Source organism: Mesoplodon mirus, assembly GCF_964341445.2.
Source record: "Mesoplodon mirus genome assembly, chromosome: 8".
In the NCBI taxonomy this organism is placed as follows: domain Eukaryota; kingdom Metazoa; phylum Chordata; class Mammalia; order Artiodactyla; family Ziphiidae; genus Mesoplodon; species Mesoplodon mirus.
The window spans coordinates 85,807,487-85,828,481 of NC_138984.1; the positions used below are offsets into that span (position 1 = coordinate 85,807,487).

Below are 20,995 nucleotides of genomic sequence, written 5' to 3' on the forward strand. Positions count from 1 at the left end.
GAGGAGGGAACACTCCCAAACTCATTCTATGAGGCCACCATCACCCTGATACCAAAATGAGACAAAAATACTACAAAAAAAGAAAATTACAGACCAATATCACTCATGAATATAGATGCAAAAATACTCAACAAAATACTAGCAAACAGAATCCAACAACACATTAAAAGGATCACACACCATGATCAAGTGGGATTTATCCCAAGGATTCAAGAACTCTTCAATATATGCAAATCAATCAATGTGATACACCACATTAACGAACTGAAAAATAAAAACCATATGATCAACTTAAAAGATGCAGAAAAAGCCTTTAACAAAATTCAACACCCATTTATGATAAAAACTCTCCAGAAAGTGGGCAAAGAGGGAACCTACCTCAACATACTAAAGGCCATATATGACAAACCCACAGCAAACATCATTCTCAATGGTGAAAAACTGAAAGCATTTCCCCTAAGATCAGGAACAAGACAAGGATGTCCACTCTCACCACTATTATTCAACATAGTTTTGGAAGTCCTAGTCACGGCAATCAAAGAAGAAAAAGAAACAAAAGGAATCCAAATTGGAAAAGAAGAAGTAAAACTGTCACTGTTTGAAGATGACATGATACTATACACAGAGAATCCTAAAGATGCCACCAGAAAACTACTGGAGCTAATCAAGGAATTTGGTAAAGCTGCAGGAGACAAAATTAATGCACAGAAATCTCTTGCATTCCTATATACTAATGATGAAAAATCTGAAAGAGAAATTAGGGAAACACTTCCATTTACCACTGCAACAAAAAGAATAAAATACCTAGGAATAAACCTACCTAGAGAGACAAAAGACCTGTATGCAGAAAACTATAAGACACTGATGAAAGAAGTTAAAGGTGATACCAACAGATGGAGAGATATACCATGTTCTTGGATTGGAAGAATCAATATTGTGAAAATGACTATACTACCGAAAGCAATCTATAGATTCAACACAATCCCTATCAAATTACCAATGGCATTTTTTACAGAACTAGAACAAAAAAATCTTAAAATTTGTATGGAGACACAAAAGACCTCGAATAGCCAAAGCAGTCTTGAGGGAAAAAAATGGAGCTGGAGGAATCAGACTCCCTGACTTCAGACTATACTACAAAGCTACAGTAATCAAGACAATATAGTACAGGCACAAAAACAGAAATATAGATCAATAGAACAAGATAGAAAGCCCAGAGATAAATCCACACACATATGGTCAACTAATCTATGACAAAGGAGGCAAGGATATACAATGGAGAAAAGACAGTCTCTTCAATAAGTGGTGCTGGGAAAACTGGACAGCTACATGTAAAAGAATGAAATTAGAACACTCCCTAACACCATACACATAAATAAACTCAAAATGGATTAGAGACCTAAATGTAAGATCAGACACTATAAAACTCTTAGAGGAAAACATAGGAAGAACACTCTTTGACATAAATCACAACAAGATCTTTTTTGATCCACCTCCTAGAGTAATGGAAATAAAAACAAAAATAAGCAAATGCAACCTAATGAAACTTAAAAGCTCTTGCACAGCAAAGGAAACCATAAACAAGACGAAAAGACAACCCTCAGAATGGGAGAAAATATTTGCAAACGAATCAACAGACAAAGCATTAATCTCCAAAATATATAAACATCTCATGCAGCTCAATATTAAAGAAACAAACAACCCAATCAAAAAATGGGCAGGGCTTCCCTGGTGGCGCAGTGGTTGAGAGTCCGCCTGCCGATGCAGGGGACGCGGGTTCATGCCCCGGTCCGGGAAGATCTCACATGCCGTGGAGCGGCTGGGCCTGTGAGCCATGGCCGCTGAGCCTGCGCGTCCGGAGCCTGTGCTCTGCAACGGGAGAGGCCACAACAGTGAGAGGCCCACGTACCACAAAAAAAAAAAAAAAAAAAACTACAATGAGGTATCACCTCACACCAGTTAGAATGGGCATCATCAGAAAATCTACAAACAACAAATGCTAGAGAGGGTGTGGAGAAAAGGGAACCCTCTGGCACTGTTGGTGGGAATGTAATTTGATACAGCCACTATGGAGAACAGTATGGAGGTTCCTTAAAAAGTAAAAATAGAATTACCATATAACCCAGCAATCCCACTACTGGGCATATACCCAGAGAAAACCATAATTCAAAAAGACACATGCAACCCAATGTTCACTGCAGCACTATTTACAATAGCCAGGTCATGGAAGCAACCTAAATGCCCATCGACAGATGAATGAATAAAGAAGATGTGGTACATATATACAATGGAATATTACTCAGCCATAAAAACGAACGAAACTGGGTCATTTGTAGAGACATGGATGAATCTAGAGATTGTCATACAGAGTGAATTAAGTCAGAAAGAGAATAACAAATATCATATATTAACGCATATATGTGGAACCTAGAAAAATGGTACAGATGAACCGGTTTGCAGGGCAGAAATTGAGACACAGATGTAGAGAACAAACATATGGACACCAAGGGGGGGAAGCGGTGGGGGATGGCGGTGGTGGTGTGATGAATTGGGAGATTGGGATTGACATGTATACACTGATGTGTATAAAATGGATGACTAATAAGAACCTGCTATATAAAAAAATAAAACTTTAAAATTCAAAAAAAAGATTTTTAAATATTGTTAAATTTATTTATTTAACCTTTGCAAATTTTTATATTGTGTGTTTTACAACATGTGTAATATATCAGCATATATTGTAACATTTTACAAAAAAAAAGAACTTACAGGGTGAATTAATTGAGTGCTTACAGGGAAATTTACAGTTGTAAATGCCTATATTAAAAAAAGAGAAAAAAAGGAAAACATTTTTCATGTATTGAGATACTTCTTAAATACCATAAGGGAGCGGGGGAACAGGCCACAGAACGGCGGAGGGGTGTTAATAAAAAAAAAAAGTACTTATCCAAAATACAAAAAGAATTTCTTCAATTAATTTTTTATTTTTGTAAAGAGAAACAACACAAAGGAAAACTGATCAAAAGATCTGAACAGGTACTTCACAAGATATATCCAAAAGTCAATAAACTTATGAAAAAATAGTAAACCTCTTAACTCATCAGGGAAATGACAAATAAAACCACAAATACCACCTAATATCCACCAGAATATCAAAAATAAATAATATTAACAATTCCAGCTGTCGGTGAGGGTGTAGCGCAGTGGGAACTCTCATACACTGTTCACGGGAATGTAAACTGTTACAACCACTTTGGGAAACTGGCAGTATCTGTTAAAGGCAAACACACACATAGCCTATAACCCAGTAAATTTACTGTTAGGTATATACTCAATAGAAATTAATAGTACATGAAGAGACAGGTATAAATATGTTCATACAGCATTATTAGTAATATAGAGAAGTGGAAACAACCCAAACATCTATCAACAGATTGCATAAATAAACTGTGGTATATGCATACAAGTAATATTATAGAGCAATGAAAGTGAACAACAGTTACAGGAATTAACATGGATGAAACTCTAAAACATACGTGAAACAAAAGCAGCTAGAAAAATATATATACTGTGTGAGTCCGTTTATATAAAATTCAAAACAGGCATAATTAAGTCAGAATAGTGATTGCTTTGGAGGAAGGGAGAAGGTAGTGAATGACTGATGAGTGCAGGAAGAGAGCTCTGAAATGCTGCCTATGTTCTATTTCTTAACTGAGTGGTTGTTACGTACATCGATTTATAGTAATTCACTGAGCATTATTTATCCTGTGCATTTTCTGTATGTATTAATATTATGATACAATAATGAAAGGTAAAGCACCATATAACATTAAAAAATAAAATCAATTGAATCACAGTAAAATGAGAGTACTTGAACTTTAGAGAGTAATAATTTTTTAAAGACTGGGCTTTTGATATAAATATTAAGTTTAAGTTCAATCTCACTAGCAATCAAGACATACCAACTGAAACAAAATGATAACATTTAATAGTTAAACTGGAGGAAAACTGTCTAATTCCCTTCTCTAGGGAATACTCTGTTCATACCTATGGACAGAAATACAATTTCCTTCCTTCCCACTTTTCCTTTTTAAAAAACTTTCCTTCACAGCACTGGAGAGGGTTGCTCTATGATCCACAGGAGAACAGTGCTACTGTGGTTCCTGAATTTCCAGTTTCTAGTTCAGTCCCCTTGAGACCTAAATGGGTTCTAAGAGATACTCAGCCCTATATCCTTCTAATAATAAATTTGTTTTGCTAAAGTTTTTTTCTAGCAACCAAATGGCCAATGAATATAACACCTTGATATAGGCTATGCTACAACCACATTATATAATAATTCTGTTTATATCAGAAGTTGAAACTGGCATCACAAATTGTTTTATCTGACCCACAGTGGTTTTTTTTTTTTTTTTAAGTATAAATTACATGCTATGAATTGTAGTCTTCCTCACTAGACTCTGGCCAAGCTCCTAGGAGACAAGGACTATATCTTACATACCTTTGTTTACCCAGTGCTATGCTCCAGGCCCAAAAATACTTGCTGAATTAATAAACAAACTATGCCAATAAGGTTTCTATAAAATTCTAAAGCTCTGACAATTGATTCACTTCTGAGAAGCAAAAACAGATTTTAAAATCCTGGTTATCCCATAAGGAAAACAATAGTGACAATACACATTAAATGACATTAAAAAAATTCATGCCCTTTTGCCCAGTAAAGCAAATCCTTAAAATGTAAAATAAAGAAATAAATCGAAGGAAGAAAAATTGTATGTATAATAAATACCACAATATTATATAGTGAAAAGAAATGAGACTAACAATTATGATTATCACTTGAAATCTGCCTCTGTCATACACAACCCTGCTAGAATTCTTCAAAGAGCCAGGGAGATAATATATGTATGTATGTCAAGTGTACTCTGGTCATAAGGATCTTAATCCAGATGGTACTTGTTCCCTATTCTTGACATTGAAACGAAGAAAAAATGTTTAATTCTAAAGCATCCTTGTATCTAAATATAATAGTAACAGTTAACACATACTGATTGGTTAACACGCCACAAATTTCTCATTTAATTCTCACAACCTTATGAAATAGTTACTATTTCTTATCCCATCCTACAATCAAGAAAACCTAGGAATTCCCTGGCAGTCCAGTGGTTAATACTCCACGCTTCCACTGCAGGGGGCACGGATTTGATTCCTAGTCGGGGAACCAAGATCCAGAAAGGCACACGGCCAAAAAAAAAGCATTTAAAAAAAAAAAAAAGAAAGAAAATCTACAGATGCATGGAGAGGTTAAGTAACTTACTACAGTAAGTGGCAAAACCTAAACTGATATCCGGGTCTAACAAATATGTGCTTGTAACTACTTCTACATAATAATGCTTCTAACATAAGGTACCAATATCTAAGTATAAAAAACTAAGTATAATGCTGTCAACTAAGTCAGAGAAGTAGGAGACACTGATAGGAAAGAGGAGTAGGGGGCCAAGAGCTTGCCAAGGACTGCCATTCATTAGCCTGTTGGGTTTGTTGTTTAAAACTATAAAATAGGGCTTCCCCGGTGGCGCAGCAGTTGAGAGTCTGCCTGCCGATGCAGGGGACACGGGTTCGTGTCCCGTTCCGGGAAGATCCCACATGCCACGGAGCGGCTAGGCCCGTGAGCCATGGCCACTGAGCCTGCGCATCTGGAGCCTGTGCTCCACAACGGGAGAGGCCACAACAGTGAGAGGCCTGCATACCACAAAAAAAAAAAACTATAAAATAAAAAATTTTTAAATAGTGAGAGAAATGCCCGGAGAAAATATAATAAAGCATTTGATAAACTGGATTAGATACATGTTCAGTATGAAGATCGCAACCCTTTGGTTAACTGCAAGGCACTGTGTTAATAATGTTTAAGCCCAGTAATTCCTAGGATGAGGTGAACCCCGCCTGGTTCAAAAATACATGCCTAGGGTTTCCCTGGTGGCGCAGCGGTTGAGAGTCCGCCTGCCGATGCGGGGAGCACGGGTTCGTGCCCCGGTCCGGGAGGATCCCACGTGCCGCGGAGCGGCTGGGCCCGTGAGCCATGGCCGCTGGGCCTGCGCGTCCAAGCCTGTGCTCCGCAACGGGAGAGGCCGCAGCAGTGAGAGGCCCGCATACCGCAAAAAAAAAAAAAAAAAAAAAAGCCTATCTCATGCACTGCTGCTATATGAGTGGAACACAATTCTTCAAATAATAATTTGGCAATAGTTATCAAAAGCCTTTAATTGTTTTTATATTTTTTTGCCCTGATAATTCCATCACTGGGAATCCTCTTCGGGGGGTGGGGGAGCTTTTACTCAGAGATATTACATCAATATCTATTGTAGCCAAAAAGTAAAAGTAAAAAGAAAAAAAAACCTAAATAACTAACTATGGTAGTTAAGATGTTTTTGTTCACCATGATCCATCCATTCCTCAGGAAAACTACCACTCACCTAATTTGTGTGACCTTCAGTGGTCTGTCAATCATGGCTTTCTGTGGATTCCCCAACTCACTCTACCTACAGCCATAGTGGCTACCTTGCTGTACATCTCCCAGGTACGAGTGATTGGTTAAGGAATTGACAATCATAATACATCATCATCAACCCAGAAGTGACATGTGGACATTAGGAAAAAGTTTTGCCTGCCAAGTGTGGTTGCTAAGCCAAAGGTATGTGACTGAGCTCCAAAAGCAATAGGCTAGAAGAACCCAGAAATGGAGTCAAAGAGGCTCAGTGACATTATTTGAGATGTTGGATCTAAGCTGTTTCCAGAGCCATTCCACCCTCCTCCACACATACAATTCCCAGTTACATGAACCAGTAAATTCCTTTTTTAATTTACCAAAGCTTGTGTTAAGTTTTTATCACAGGTAAGCAAAGGAATCATGACTAACACACTACCAAAAGAAGAATGGTTAACTAAGTAAATTATAGTACATCCATTCAGTATCCCTGTGGTTAAAATTCAGTGGAATAATGCTAACAGAATAGTATAACTGTTAAGAGCATGCACTCAGGAGCTTAGTCTGAATCCTGACTCTGCTACATATTCGCTATGTGTCCTTGGGTTAGTTAATCTCTCTGTGGCTCAACTTCCTCATCTGTAAAATAGGGATACAACAGTACCTACTTCATGACTGTTAGAAGTAAATGATTTACTATTTACAAAGTGCCTAGAACAAGTCCTACCATTAATAAGTATATGTATCTTTCAAATAAATGAGATAAGCAAAAATATATACAAAGTTAACTAAACCATGTAACTTCACTGATGTTTTTTAAAATCTGTGCACAGAAAAAGGAAAAACTATGTTTTTAAAAAAGCAAAAATACCCTATTTGTCAAAAAAAAAACAAAAAAAGAAACATGCCTCAGGTCTCATGAAAGACAGGATGAATCTGATTGGCCTCATACAAATCCCCCTGACCTTCTCCAGAGGCACCATATTCACCATCAGACAAGAAGCACATACATAGTGTCAAGTGTGGAATTATGAAATCACAATTTATGACACAACACAATACCAGCAAGTACCAGGTTAAAGCTTAATTTAAACCTAGAAGTCATTTCTCCAACTAAACTAGTTTCCAGGGAAAGGTACAAATTTATGAACAGAACGAACTCTTAATAATCCATATAAATGAAGGAGAACAAATATTATGTCAGCCCCCAAAACCACTCATATTTGGCTTTGTACTGCATCTTTGTAGCATACAAGCATTTTAACTTAAATAGAGGTACCTGTCTTCGTGAAATTCACAAAATTTCAAACCTAATAGTGAAGCCACATTGAGAAGATTTAAGTTTCACAACCTACCACCTATTTCAAATCTGCATCTTTCTACATCATGCTTTGAATTCCTATCAACCCTTTCAAATTCTTCCTCTCATTAGATACACTAAATAATACATGTTACCAAGGGATCTGTTTTGTATTCAATAAGGTAATTAAAGCTTTAAGTGTTTTAAAAAATACTTCTTATAAGATGAATCAGATTAAGCTTCAAGCTTCCTTTCCCTGCCATATTGAATACTAATAAAACTCAAACATCTGCCACTAAAGCATCTCAATTTTGTTCAGAGCCTCATGCACCAGGTTAAAACCCTCCACAATAAGTGGACTATTCCTATATGGACAGTCAAAAATTCTCCATTCAAATTCTAATTTGTTATTGCTGTGGTGAGCTTATGAGGTCAAAATATTAAGATAAATGGCATCCCAATTTAATTATTAAACATGAAGGTAAGATTTTTCATTAGTATACCTCTAACGTTTTCCATGAAACTTAAGATCTGTACAAATTGGTTTTGGATTTTTCTTTTTTTTAATCTTATCTCCACATACATACAAAACTCATGCAAAAAAATAATAATAACAAAGTTTACCAGTAAATTGAATGAGCTTAAAAGACTGATTAGTAAATTAAAATATGTTAAGGGAAAACTAAGAAATTACCCAAAACTAAATTTCCATATCTTACGCAATATATCCCAGTGGTTAAAATGCAGACTTGATTCAAATCTCAGCCCTAACATTTACTACTCTGTGTCATACTGGGCAAGTTTCTTTACTTCTCTGTGCTTTGGTTCCTCATCTGTAAAATGAGAATGATAATTGTATATACCTCACAGAGTTACAAGAATTAAATGAATTAACATGTACAAACAATAAACTTTAGCTATTATTGTTATCCATTATCACTCTCTAAAATATAACTTGCCTATGAATTACTAAAATGAGTATCTCCCTGGGTCTGAAATACGTGCATATTAAGTATATAATCACTCTGTTTAAAAAAAAAAAAAAAAGCTTTAACAGATCTTCAACAAAACTTTTCGTTAGGTGCCACCTCTATAGAGCAGCAGTCCCCAACCTTTTGGCACCAGGGACCGGTTTTGTGGAAGACAATTTTTCCACAGACAGGGGTGGGGAATGGTTCAGGCGGTAATGCAAGCGATGGGGAGCAGCAGATGAAGCTTTGCTCACTTGATGCCACTCACCTCCTGCTATGCAGCCCGGTCCCTAACAGGTCCCTAACAGGCCACAGACCGCAGCTGTAGCGGTCTCCCGGGGATTTGGGGACCCCTGCTACAGAGGACATCCTACTATGCACTGAGAATATGGAAATGAACAAAACAGTCTCTGAATTCAAGACCTTTCTGTCTAGTACGCAAAAAAATAAAACTATAATAAAAGGTAGTATGACAAAGGTGCTATGAAACAGACAATCCTATATGACACTAAGGAGCAGAGGCATCCAACTCGGGGGGAAACACCCCAGAAATAATTTCTGAGGAACAATCACCTAGTTGCTTCACTTCAGGGCCCCACATTATTATTTATGTAATTTACACAGCTTTTAATATCTTCTTAACAGTGTTTTATTTTTATTTTATTTTATTTTTTTTTCTTTTTGCGGTATGCGGGCCTCTCACTGTTGTGGCCTCCCCCGTTGCGGAGCACAGGCTCCGGATGCGCAGGCCCAGCGGCCATGGCTCACGGGCCCAGCCGCTCCACGGCATATGGGATCCTCCCAGACCGGGGCACGAACCCGTATCCCCTGCATCGGCAGGCGGACTCTCAACCACTGCGCCACCAGGGAGGCCCCTTAACAGTGTTTTAGAATGTAGATCGTTAAAAAGATCACAGCACACTACTGCTTACCATGCTCATAACTAAACTTAAAAATCTTTTGGTAAGAACGAAGATGAGTATCTTCTCTTAACAAATTATAACAGAACCTTGAAAAGGTCACACTGCTTCCTCAAGAAACATTTCTTTCACCAATAAATAAAAGCCACAAACTTTCCTCCAGTAAATTATAATTAGCACTAATGTCAAATTAGTAATATTTTTGAGCTGTTAGAGAACTCTGAAGGCTTCGAATTCAACTCCCTCATTTTACAGATGAAAAGGAGCCACAAAGTATAATGGAGAAAGCACTAAGTTGAAAGTCAGAAAACTGAATCTTGGTCCCACCGCTCCTACAGTAAAAGCCTGGGCAAATTATCTAAGTTTCCTCATCTGTAAAATGAGAGGTTTGGATTCATTTGCTTCCAAGGTCCCTTTCAGCTCTGTAATTCTCATTTTATGAAACTGAAGCAGAGGGATAAGCAACTTGCCCAAAGTCACCCAGCTAGGTAATGGCAAAACTGGGACTACACTTGGATTCCAATTATCAATGCACTTTCTCTTCTCTACCATACTTCTTCTCCTACGTCACCATTCCTCTAAATTATTCTAAGATTTCTGGAAATTATTAAAGAGCATGAAGGAGTTTATTAAACTAACTGACTTAATCCTATGGCTCTTCTATAGAAAATGTGCTTTAAGTCTAAACGCAAGAAATACATGAAGTCTCAAGCTGTGCCACTTACTACACCTAAGTTGACCCCAAGAAAGTTACAGGAGTTTAACCTTGACTTCCCAGCACCTAAAATCTAACCTTTCAATACATCTCACAGAAGAGATTATGTTCCATATTAAATTAAAATATGAATTGCTATAGGTAATGATAGCTAGTACATGCATAATTCTCTCAATAAAATGAGAATTTAAATTCTTCACTTTATGTTCTGGTTTTATTTAATATGCATTTTTAAATTCAAGAGAGACCAATTTAAATGCTTTGCCTTCATGCATCCTTTTTTCAGACTCTCTAGCTTTAAAACCATTAGATTAAGCACATTACTTCTGAAATCACATACACAATTACAAATGAAAGACTATACAGACTGCTGACAGTTTCTCTTTCTGAACTGAAAATCAGCCCCCCACAGCATCCTAAAATTCTGTGCCCAAGTATATGACAACTCTACTAAACTGTACCGTAAGCAGCATCTGATTCCCTAAAATGTCTTCAAAGCTTATTATATTTCACAGGGAATTCATCAGGATTTCAGGAAGACTGACAGTGTTGATTCCAGAAAATACAGAAAAATCCTCAGAGGAAAAGCACAATAAAAATGCAAAAGAGTAGTAAAGTCAATGATAGCTTCATGCTACTGACTTAAGAGAATATTCAAAAACATTCATGGATATGTAAGTACAGTTTAACTATATTCATGAATTTTCAAAGAATCACAGAATGTTTGCAATTTTTAACTGATGGGACCTTAAGTCACTTAATCTAATAGCACACAAAATAAGAATCTACAGAATTTATCTCTAGCTCCCCCAAAAAAGTCTCCGTAGTTTGCTTTAAATTCTTTAAAGCAGTTCATTGCTGGCCAAGTCTAGCAGTTATACAGTTTTTACATTCTTGTCAAAAAGTTATACTGAATTCATTCTGTGCCTTCCTAACTTTCACCTGCTGGTCCATCTTCTCTAACAGCATAATGAACACATTCTCCCTTCAATTTATGTGTTTGAAATGCCTGAAAACAGCTATACTTTTTCCCACCATTTAGTCTCTTCTTTAGTCTAAATGTATGGTCCACAGATTTCTTGTGGGTACTGAAGACACTTCCGGGATAAAATGTACTTCCACATCACAAGTACCTTTAAAAAAAACTGCCACTTGTCGAATTTTGGTGTAATATCAAAGAATAACTTCCAAAAAGACTATTAAAATAATTATTTTGGGCTTCCCTGGTGGTGCAGTGGTTGAGAGTCTGCCTGCCGATGCAGGGGACACGGGTTCGTGCCCCCAGGAAGATCCCACATGCCGCAGAGCGGCTGGGCCCGTGAGCCATGGCCGCTGAGCCTGCGCGTCCGGAGCCTGTGTTCCGCAACGGGAGAGGCCACAACAGTGAGAGGCCCGCGTACCGCAAAAAAAAAAAAAAAAAAAAAAAAAAAAAAAAAATATATATATATATATATATATATATCTCAACAGATTGAAAGAAGAAAATCCAGCTGTCTTCTAGTAAGCCAGAAATTAAAGTGATTTGTAAAAATATAAAACAATGCCATCAGCCTCACTGAAGCGTGTTTTGTTTTAATTTTTGGCTGCATTGGGTCTTCGTTGCCGTGCGCAGACTTTCTCTAGTTGCGGTGCATGGGCTTATCATTGAGTGCAGGTTCAATGCAGGCTCTCATTGAGTGCAGGCTCAGCAGTTGTGGCGCACGGGCTTAGTTGCTCTGCAGTATGTGGGATATTCCCGGATCAGGGGTCAAACCGGTGTCCTCTGAATTGACAGGGGGATTCTTAACCACTGTGCTACCAGGGAAGTCCCCTCACTAAAGTTGTTGTTTTAGAATATTTATCTTCATTTTAAAATTTGGGGCTTCCCTGGTGGCGCAGTGGTTGAGAGTCCGCCTGCCGATGCAGGAGACACCGGTTCGTGCCCCGGTCCAGGAAGATCCCACGTGCCACAGAGCGGCTGGGCCCGTGAGCCATGGCTGCTGAGCCTGCGCGTCCGGAGCCTGTGCTCCGCGGCGGAAGAGGCCACAGCAGTGAGAGGCCCCCATACAGCAAAAATAAATAAATAAATAAATAAATAAATAAATAAAATTTGTTAACATGTAATCAGATTGTTATTTTTAGATAAATATTTTTGAAGATATTTCATTTCAAATATAGTAAATATCAATAGACATAACCCACATAAACAAAATCTCTTCCTCAATAATTTTTAAGGGAGTAAAGGGGTCCTGAGACCAAAAAGGCTAAAGCACAGCCTACTTCTCAGGGGCAGATTCCCCGACTTCTAACTATCTTGGATTTCCCTCTCTCCTCTAATACGTACATATGCCTCTGTAAGGGAGGCACCTACCATATATCTATATATTCATGAGCTAGAATCCTTAAACATACAACCCTGTCTTGCTCCGGCAGGTGACTTCAAGAAATTAAAGGGCCATCTGGTATACTTAACTGTTCACATCTCCCTACAGGTATTACTCAATCATCTGGAGTCAAATACTTTAACTCTTCTGTCTAAAGGATGCAGTCTGTAAATATGGAAACAGAGAGCAAGTTTATTTAAACTGCGATATTATCTTTTTGACCAAACTACTTTCGTTATTTATATAAAAGTAAAGCACATTATTCATATCTGGCAAGATGAAGCAGAAAGCCAAGTCTTTTGTATAACCATTTATTTGACTCTTAGCAGTAACCCATTCAAAAGTACCTATGGGGCTTCCCTGGTGGCGCAGTGGTTGAGAGTCCACCTGCCGATGCAGGGGACACGGGTTTGTGCCCCGGTCCGGGGAGAATCCCACATGCCGTGGAGCGGCTGGGCCTGTGAGCCATGGCCGCCGAGCCTGCGCGTCCGGAGCCTGTGCTCCGCAATGGGAGAGGCCACAACAGTGAGAGGCCCGTGTACCAAAAAAAAAAAAAAAAAAAAAAAAAAAACCTATGTACTGATACGCAAAAAAAACACCTGCTCATCTAGCCAGTACACACACCAGGTTCCTCGGCCTCGGCAAACAAACCTGACCTTATTTGAAAATTTAATTTCCTAACTTCCTACATCCTTATTCACAGATTAGAAGATAAAGTGGGATAGAGAATTTAGCCACAGGTTTAAAAGACCCAGTGTGAAATCTAGAGCTACACTGCTGAGCACCTCAGAGAATTTTAAGATTGATAAAGGAAGAGCTTTGGGACTCCGAGGGAAGAAAGAAGTCTACACTATATCATATAAATTCCTAAATCTTATGAGTTAGGCTTATAGATAAGATACTTATGGAACAACTTTGAAAATAGCCCATTTTCAAAGTAAAGTTTGCTTAAAAGGAGTTCATCACATATGTAACTTTATATATATACATATACATATGTGTATCTCTTTTAAGTTTAAAATTTTCTATTATATATTAAATTTAATTGGCTCAATTTTTCATGAAACAGAGTTTATTCTCTCCTTGATACATACACTCAAGTTCCATTAATAGTAATGGTTCTTACTATCTATCAGTCACCAGCAATTAAAGCTCTCAATTTACATCAATTACACAACATACTAATGTTACTTGGAAAAGATGCAAAGCACTTGTTAAAATAAAAACTGGGATCACACTCAAAAGAAAATGTTTCCATCTTGATACCTAGGGCTTCATATATGCAATTCCTATTAGCATTAGTGAAATCTGAAACTATAGCTTCAAGATAAATATATATAATCCTAGAGAGAATTAACAGTTTTAACTTACTTCCTGGTTGGTCAAAAAAAGCAATGTACCACTGTCACCATACAGGTACTTGGGTGTGAAGTATAACTTCCACAAAAGCATGTCCTGTTATTTCATTAGTAAATAGAGACTCACTATTCAGGCTACATAAAAATCCAAACTGCTGGACAAAATTTCTGGTTATTTGGAGGGTCAAGCTAAATTATTCCAACCCCTGAAAAATTTAAAACATCAGGAAAATTGCAGAATAGTATGAGTTTTTTAACTAGAGTTGAAGTAACCTCAGAAACTCAAAATCTAGATTTTTCAGCCCCCAAATCATTAATTACAGATGGTATAGATGAGCAATTCAACACTATGCCCTCAGTATCTAGCACAGTGCTTAGCTCACAGAAATGGCTCAGCAAATATTTAAGAAATGAATGAAAAAAAGGTATAGCCTTAAAAGAGAGTCTTTCCCAAGACCATCATTTACTATCACTCATTACACTATCATTCCTAACACTATCATTAAGCATCTTAATGAAAGTACAGACAAAAGTAAAAGCATGCTAAAAGCACCAACCGCTCTGTTTACAAAATAGGTTTTAAAACATTCATTTACAAATTTTCAACTGCAAAAAGAAAAATCACCAGGTGTACTAAATTTGAGTGAGTCAATAAATAAACTTTTACCTTCTAATAATCAGAACTCAGGGTTGGGGGTGAGATGGAAAGGGGAAATGTCATGTCAATGTATTCAGCATGCTTAATGGATGCCATAAATCAAACCTTCCCCTGAATTTTCCAGAGCAAATTCATACCAATCTTTGAGCCTATTGTCACTTTCACACATGCTCACAGGAACAAAATGACAAAGAATGCTGTGCCTGAACCACTGGATTCAGGGCACAAACCACTTGATTAACAAATGTCAAGGCTCTGAGTCGTAAATATTGACAGATATTTTCAAGATAAATTAATCCCACCGACTCCTGCATAAATCAAAGCTCCTGGTATCTTTAAAGGATTCACTAGACTACTGGACTTCCAGACGTTTTTTTTGAAAATGTGGCTACAATCTCCCTGTGTGACACAACCGGCCGTGAACAACCCATTTACCAATTGCTGATGAATACCGCTAAACGTTTTCCAGACAAAAGAGCGTTAAACGTGGTTCTACGCACATTTATTCTTCCCCCATAATTCTCCCAAATTTCATTTTATGTCGTATTCTTAAAGTTAAATACAGCAAGTTGAAATTTTAGTCAAAAGCACTCCGGTGTCTTACTAGCTGTGTAACTGCTACATCTGGTGGCAGCACACTTGCATGCAAGAAGCCAGAAAACTTAGAAAACAATTGTAACCGATCTGGTGCGTGTTTGCAGTAACCTTTACGCAGATATTTCCCACAAAACCCACGACCCTGTCAAAGAACAGTAGCCTACTTGCAGTAGAGAGAGAACGCACAAACACGCAGGAGATGATGGCGAAGCAAAGTTGCAACCATCTGGAGGGATGGTTTTAAAAGCCTGCCCACGAATCAGTCTGTCGTTTAAACTGCTCTAGGGGGCCAGGCAAGGGATCAAAGTCGGCTTTGATAATTTCAGAGGCTCCCCCCAAAGGGCAGAGACCCTGCAAACGAGAGGCATCCTCCAGGTCCTGGGCAGCAAAGCTCGCAGAGCGGGGACCGCCTCTAGGGGAGGAGTGCGCGAGGGAAGGGGAGGGGGCTCGAGGATGAATGCTTCACCAAGAGGGAAAATCCACCAGAGACCCGAGGCCAGGAGGTTAAGAGTGCTGAGTGTACTAGCAAATGGAGCAGAAAGGGGCTCGCGTCCGGGGTCAGGCTTCCCATCCCAGCAGGACTGGCTCTTAGGAAGCCCAGGCGAGTCTGTGCGCCGCGCCTCGCTCCGGCCCCTCCAGCGCGCACCCCCTCGTCGGTCTTCTCAGCCACCCGCGAACCACCACCCACACACGGAGCACTACCTCCCCGGAGCCGGGAGGCCTCGAGTCCACCTCGCCCCCTCCCCCACCCCGGGGTCGGAGGAAGGAGACGCGGGGGCGCGGGGGCCGCGGCGCAGGAGGGGAGGCCCGCGAGCGGGCGCGGGCGCGACGGCGCTTACCTTCCCTGGGCCTCCCGGATGGCGGCGTGTGATTCAGCAGGGACCTGGCCGCCGTCGCCGAGCCCGGGGTTGGAGACGTGGAGAGCTGGGACCAAGATGGCGGCCCCTCCAAACTTCCACTGCTACTTTGGACACTCATCAAGCTACTTTCTGGGAACCCGACTCCCCCCCTGCGACGGCAGCGGCGGCAACGGCAACGGCACCGGCACCCGCCTCCGTCATGGCGGGGGCCGCGCTGAGGGCGAGCGAGAGAGCGAGGGCAGGGAGGGGAGATTCAAGGGGATGGGGGAGGAAACCGAGAAGGGGGGAGGTGGGGAGGGTAGAGGTGAGGGGAGGAGAGGGGACGGGGAGGAGGAAAAGGGGGAGAAGTGAGGGAGCCGGCGGGCGCGCCGGGGAAGAGGCAGAGGGAAGGAGCGCGGCGGCGGAGGTGTCGAGGGGGCGCCCGCTGGGGCCGGGGTCGGAAAGCGGGCGGAGCGCGGGTTGCGCCGGCCGAGAAGACTTCCGCGGGCGGAACCTGCCGGCACCTCTGCAGTGCGTCGGCCCCCGGCGTCGCCCGGGTGGCGGCGGCGGCGGCGGCGGGTGGTGGGTGGCGGCTGAGGCGGCGGGGTAACCTCTGCATCAGTTACAGGCGGCGGCGGCGTCACGCGCCGCCTATGCAAACACTATCGCGAGGCTCCTGCGCCTCCGGTAGCGGCGGCGGCGGCGGCGGCAGCCGCGGGAGCAGGCTTGGGGGAGGGACTGCCAGGGGTTGGGGGCGGGGGGGCTGGGGAGGGAACGAGCGCGCGAGGGAGGAGACGCGGGCGCCGGGCGCTGCTGGTTCACCAGCGGGTAGCAGCGCTGCGCGGGAGCCCGGCCGACCGACTGGCGTGCGCGGGGGTGGCCTCCCCGAGCCGGCCGGAGGGAGGCGCACCCCGCACGCGCCCCCGCCGCGCTGCACTGGCTCCCGCGCCCGATCCGCTGCCACCTGACTCCCCCTCTCTCTCGCGGAAGCGCGCTTGGCTTCCGACCCACACCCCGCCTGGAGAGAAATGCTTCTGCTCTCACTGGGCTGTCGTTTCTCAGGAGTTCGATGTGATCATTTCTCAAAATGGAACTGAAAAGTTGAGAGTTGCGTCTTTCTTGCCCCTCTGTACTGTGCAAAAAAACCGGTGTGCCTCTCCCCGTCTACAGAATGGGAGTGATTATCGAATAAAAGAGCTAAGAAAATAAGTTGGGGGGGATGGAAATAAAACTTTATGAATGTTTTCCAAAAAAGAAAATGTTTACCGGTGTTCTGCGCTGCATGCGTGGTCTAGCAGTTCTTTGTTTTAAAACAGTAGGTGGAAAATCTAAGAAAATTTTGATCACCGAATTCACATATTTAGGGAAACTATCCAGGGTTCATCTTGTAGAAAAGGGCATGGTTTCTAGAAAGTTCCAGGGCCGCTGCTGAGCCCTGACTACAAAATCCTAAAGCAAATTGCAGCATTTGCTGAAATTTATAGGTACAGTGTAACTTTCTACACACCCACACACGGACAGACACATAAGGGATTGGGCATCTTGTACATAAAGGAGCTGTCTAATAGTTCAGGAAAAATACAAGGCAATTGCTCTCTTTAAAAAACCAAATTGAATAGAACACTAAAAATTATTATATACAGCAAGTGTACTGGCACGAGGAAATGGCATGCAGGGGGACAAAAATGTCATTTCTATTTTTTATTTTTATGACTTTGCATTTCTCATAGTAATGTTTTGTTCAGATAAACTATCATACTAGAATAGAACCTTGGTTGTCAGTTATCTCCAGAGGTAATTTTAGTTTTCTTATGCTTCAGATTCTTCAGTGAGTTTTTAGTAATGTTCTTTTCAAACTTAAGAGGGACATCTCACAAATTAAACAATTTTTATTTTTTTAAATTAATTATTTATCTATTTAGGCTGCTCCGGGTCTTAGTTGCTGCACGCGGGATCTTCACTGCAGCACGCGGCTCTTAGTTGTGGCATGCATGCAGGATCTAGTTCCCTGACCAGGGATGGAAACGGGGGCCCCTTGCATTGGGAACACAGGAGTCTTACCCACTGGACCACCAGGGAAGTCCCCTAAACAACTTTAGCGAGGTATAATTAACATACAATAAACTACACATATTTAAACTGTACAACTTGATAAGTTTTGATGTGTATACAACCCTGAAACCATTTATAAAATCAAGTAGTGAATATATCCATCAGCCTCCAAAATTTCCTCTACCCCTTTGTGGTTCCTCTTCCCCTACACCCCCATTCCCAAGTAACCACAGATATGCTTTCTGTCACTTAGATTAGCTTGCATTTTCCAGAACTTTAGATAAATGGAATCGTTAGGTTTGTACACTTTTGTCTGGCTTCTTTTACTCAACATAATTATTTTGAGATTCATCTACATTGTTGCATTTATCAGTAGTTCATTTCTTTTTATTGCTGAGTATTCCATTGTGTAACTATACCGCACTTTGTTTATCCATTCACCTGTTGATGGACATTTGCACTGTTTCCACTTTTTGGCTATTATGAATAATGCTAGTATGAACATTTGTGTACAAGTCTTTGTGTGGACATATGCCTTCCTCTCTCTTGGATACATATCTAGAACCTTACCATTAGATTTTTATACCAAAGCACATTCACCCTAAGGCAAAACAAGAATTCCTATATGATAGGTAATAGGCAACTGTATGCTCTTTCAGTATTTTAAAAGAGTAAGCTTAGTCAGCTGATTGTGGTGAAAAGAGCACAGGACAGGAAGGAAGTCAAGAGGCCTGGGTACTAGTCTCAGCAGGTAACAATCCTTCTCGATTCAATTTCCTCATCTATGAAAAAGAGGTTAGAGTCACTAGGTGATCTCTAAAGCTCCTACCAATTCCAAGACTTTATATGGAGCTCAGCTCCTCTCGAGAGTAGTAAACAAAACCCAACCAAAGAGATTTGATAGTAGGTTATCTTCCTCCCAACCCTCCCCAGAGCCTCAGGTTACCTTTACACCAACCCCGGTTACATTTTATGCAGACTGACTCCTTTTATTTTAAATGGTAACTAGAGGATCACAGCAAATAACATAATCCAATTACTTTCGATTTATTTTTGTTACAAGTGCTGCCTTAGAAAGACAATTAAGTGATTGGTTCCTGCTTTCTTGTAGCTTATGATAAAGATAGTCAACACTGACTTACTTATAAAGAGGCTACTGCCAGCAATAGGGAGCTACTTAAATAAACCGTGGCTTAGCCTGAAAATAGAATGCCACGCCATCACTTAAAATCATGTCTTTGAAGAATACTGAAAAGGATGATAAAATTTTCGTGTATATTGTAAGAGAAGACATGGGTATGATCCCGATTTGTTTGTAAGTATGCAAAACAAATGACTGCAAGGATGCACCCCAAAAAGTGCATGGCTAGCCTTGGGCTGTAAGATTGCATAATTATTCTTTTCTACTTTCAGCTTTGCCAAATTTTGTACAATGAATCATGTATTTCTTAAGTAATTTAAGCATGAAAAGGGCCTGGGGCTTCCCTGGTGGCCCAGTGGTTAAGAGTCCGCCTGCCGATGCAGGGGACGCGGGTTCGTTCCCCTGTCTGGGAAGATCCCACATGCCGAGGAGCGGCTAAACCCATGAGCCATGGCTGCTGAGCCTGCGCGTCCGGAGCCTGTGCTCCGCAACAGGAGACGCCACAACAGTGAGAGGCCTGCATACCGCAAAGAAAAAAAAAAGTGCCTGGATGCAAATAGTGCAAATACATAATTTTATTAAATTATTGTTATAAATGAAAGCTTTTAAATGGTAAGGAGAGGCTCCTCCACCCCTTGCATGTCAGCTAGTACACAAGCATTCAAATAACGTTTGATAGAGAGATGGGATGGCTAGAGCGTTAGCTTCCTCAACAGGAAAAGATATAAGAAAGTCAGGAGATTCCAGATTCAGCCACTCTGGGGAAGGAGAACTATCAAGGAAAGCAAGAAAAGATCATTGGAAGGGGGTTTAGGGCAAGATTTCTTGGGGAAATACTCCCAGAGGGAAAGCCAGCCTGAAAACACAGGAGTAAAACTGCCTACAAAGAATTGGGGAGAATATTCTTTCTGTGAATTGAGAGCTCCATGAGGACAGGGACCGAAGCCCCTAGTGCAATGCCCGGCACAGAATAAAGGACTCTGTCACAGAATGGGTAATGAGGATCAATGAGCTGGGATACAGGTGAGGGAGCAGTCCAGGAGAGGAGGTCTTCAAGCCTCTCCTGATAGAAGGTCACATACAAAAGGGGAGATCTAAGCCCTGATCTATAGGCTAGTCATAATTTACAACTATGTTTATTAGACTCTTTTCTATTTATATACCATAGTAAAAAGTATTTACAAAGCATCCAATATTATAGATATAATAATTTTTTATACCTCTTAACATTTGATTCCTTCTAAATTTGAGGAAACAATTAATGCTTAAGTCCCTTTCCCCCAAACCAGTCAGAAATGAGCCCAGAGACTGGATGAAATGTTCTTTCTTAGTACTCCCCCATACAGGGGGATGCTGGAGCCAGTTCATACCACCCAGAGAGCAGATTGTACAAGTCTCTCCCTCAACTCAGAGTTTAATGATGTCACATTGGTAGCTTGAAACTGGCCATGGTAAGAGTATTTACAACACCAAAGTCAGCAAAATCTACAAATCAAGGCTTCCTCACCAGCACACCACTGCTCCCACAGTACATAGATCATTGCCTTATTATCCTCCATTTCCCCGCCTTGGCTAAAAGCCTAGGGAGGGCAAGGACCTT

At 40.8% G+C, this 20,995-nt stretch overlaps 1 protein-coding gene across 1 annotated transcript in view; it reads right to left on the minus strand.

Moving 5' to 3' along the window:
- TLK1 (tousled like kinase 1) overlaps positions 1–16,897 on the minus strand; it is a 154,979-nt gene extending 138,082 nt beyond the window's left edge. Inside the window, exon 1 of the mRNA XM_082630335.1 lies at positions 16,203–16,897. Coding sequence (XP_082486461.1) covers positions 16,203–16,341 — 139 coding nt within the window. The 5' untranslated portion in view covers positions 16,342–16,897. The remainder of the gene's footprint in view (positions 1–16,202) is intronic.
- Between the last annotated feature and the right edge of the window lie 4,098 nt (positions 16,898–20,995).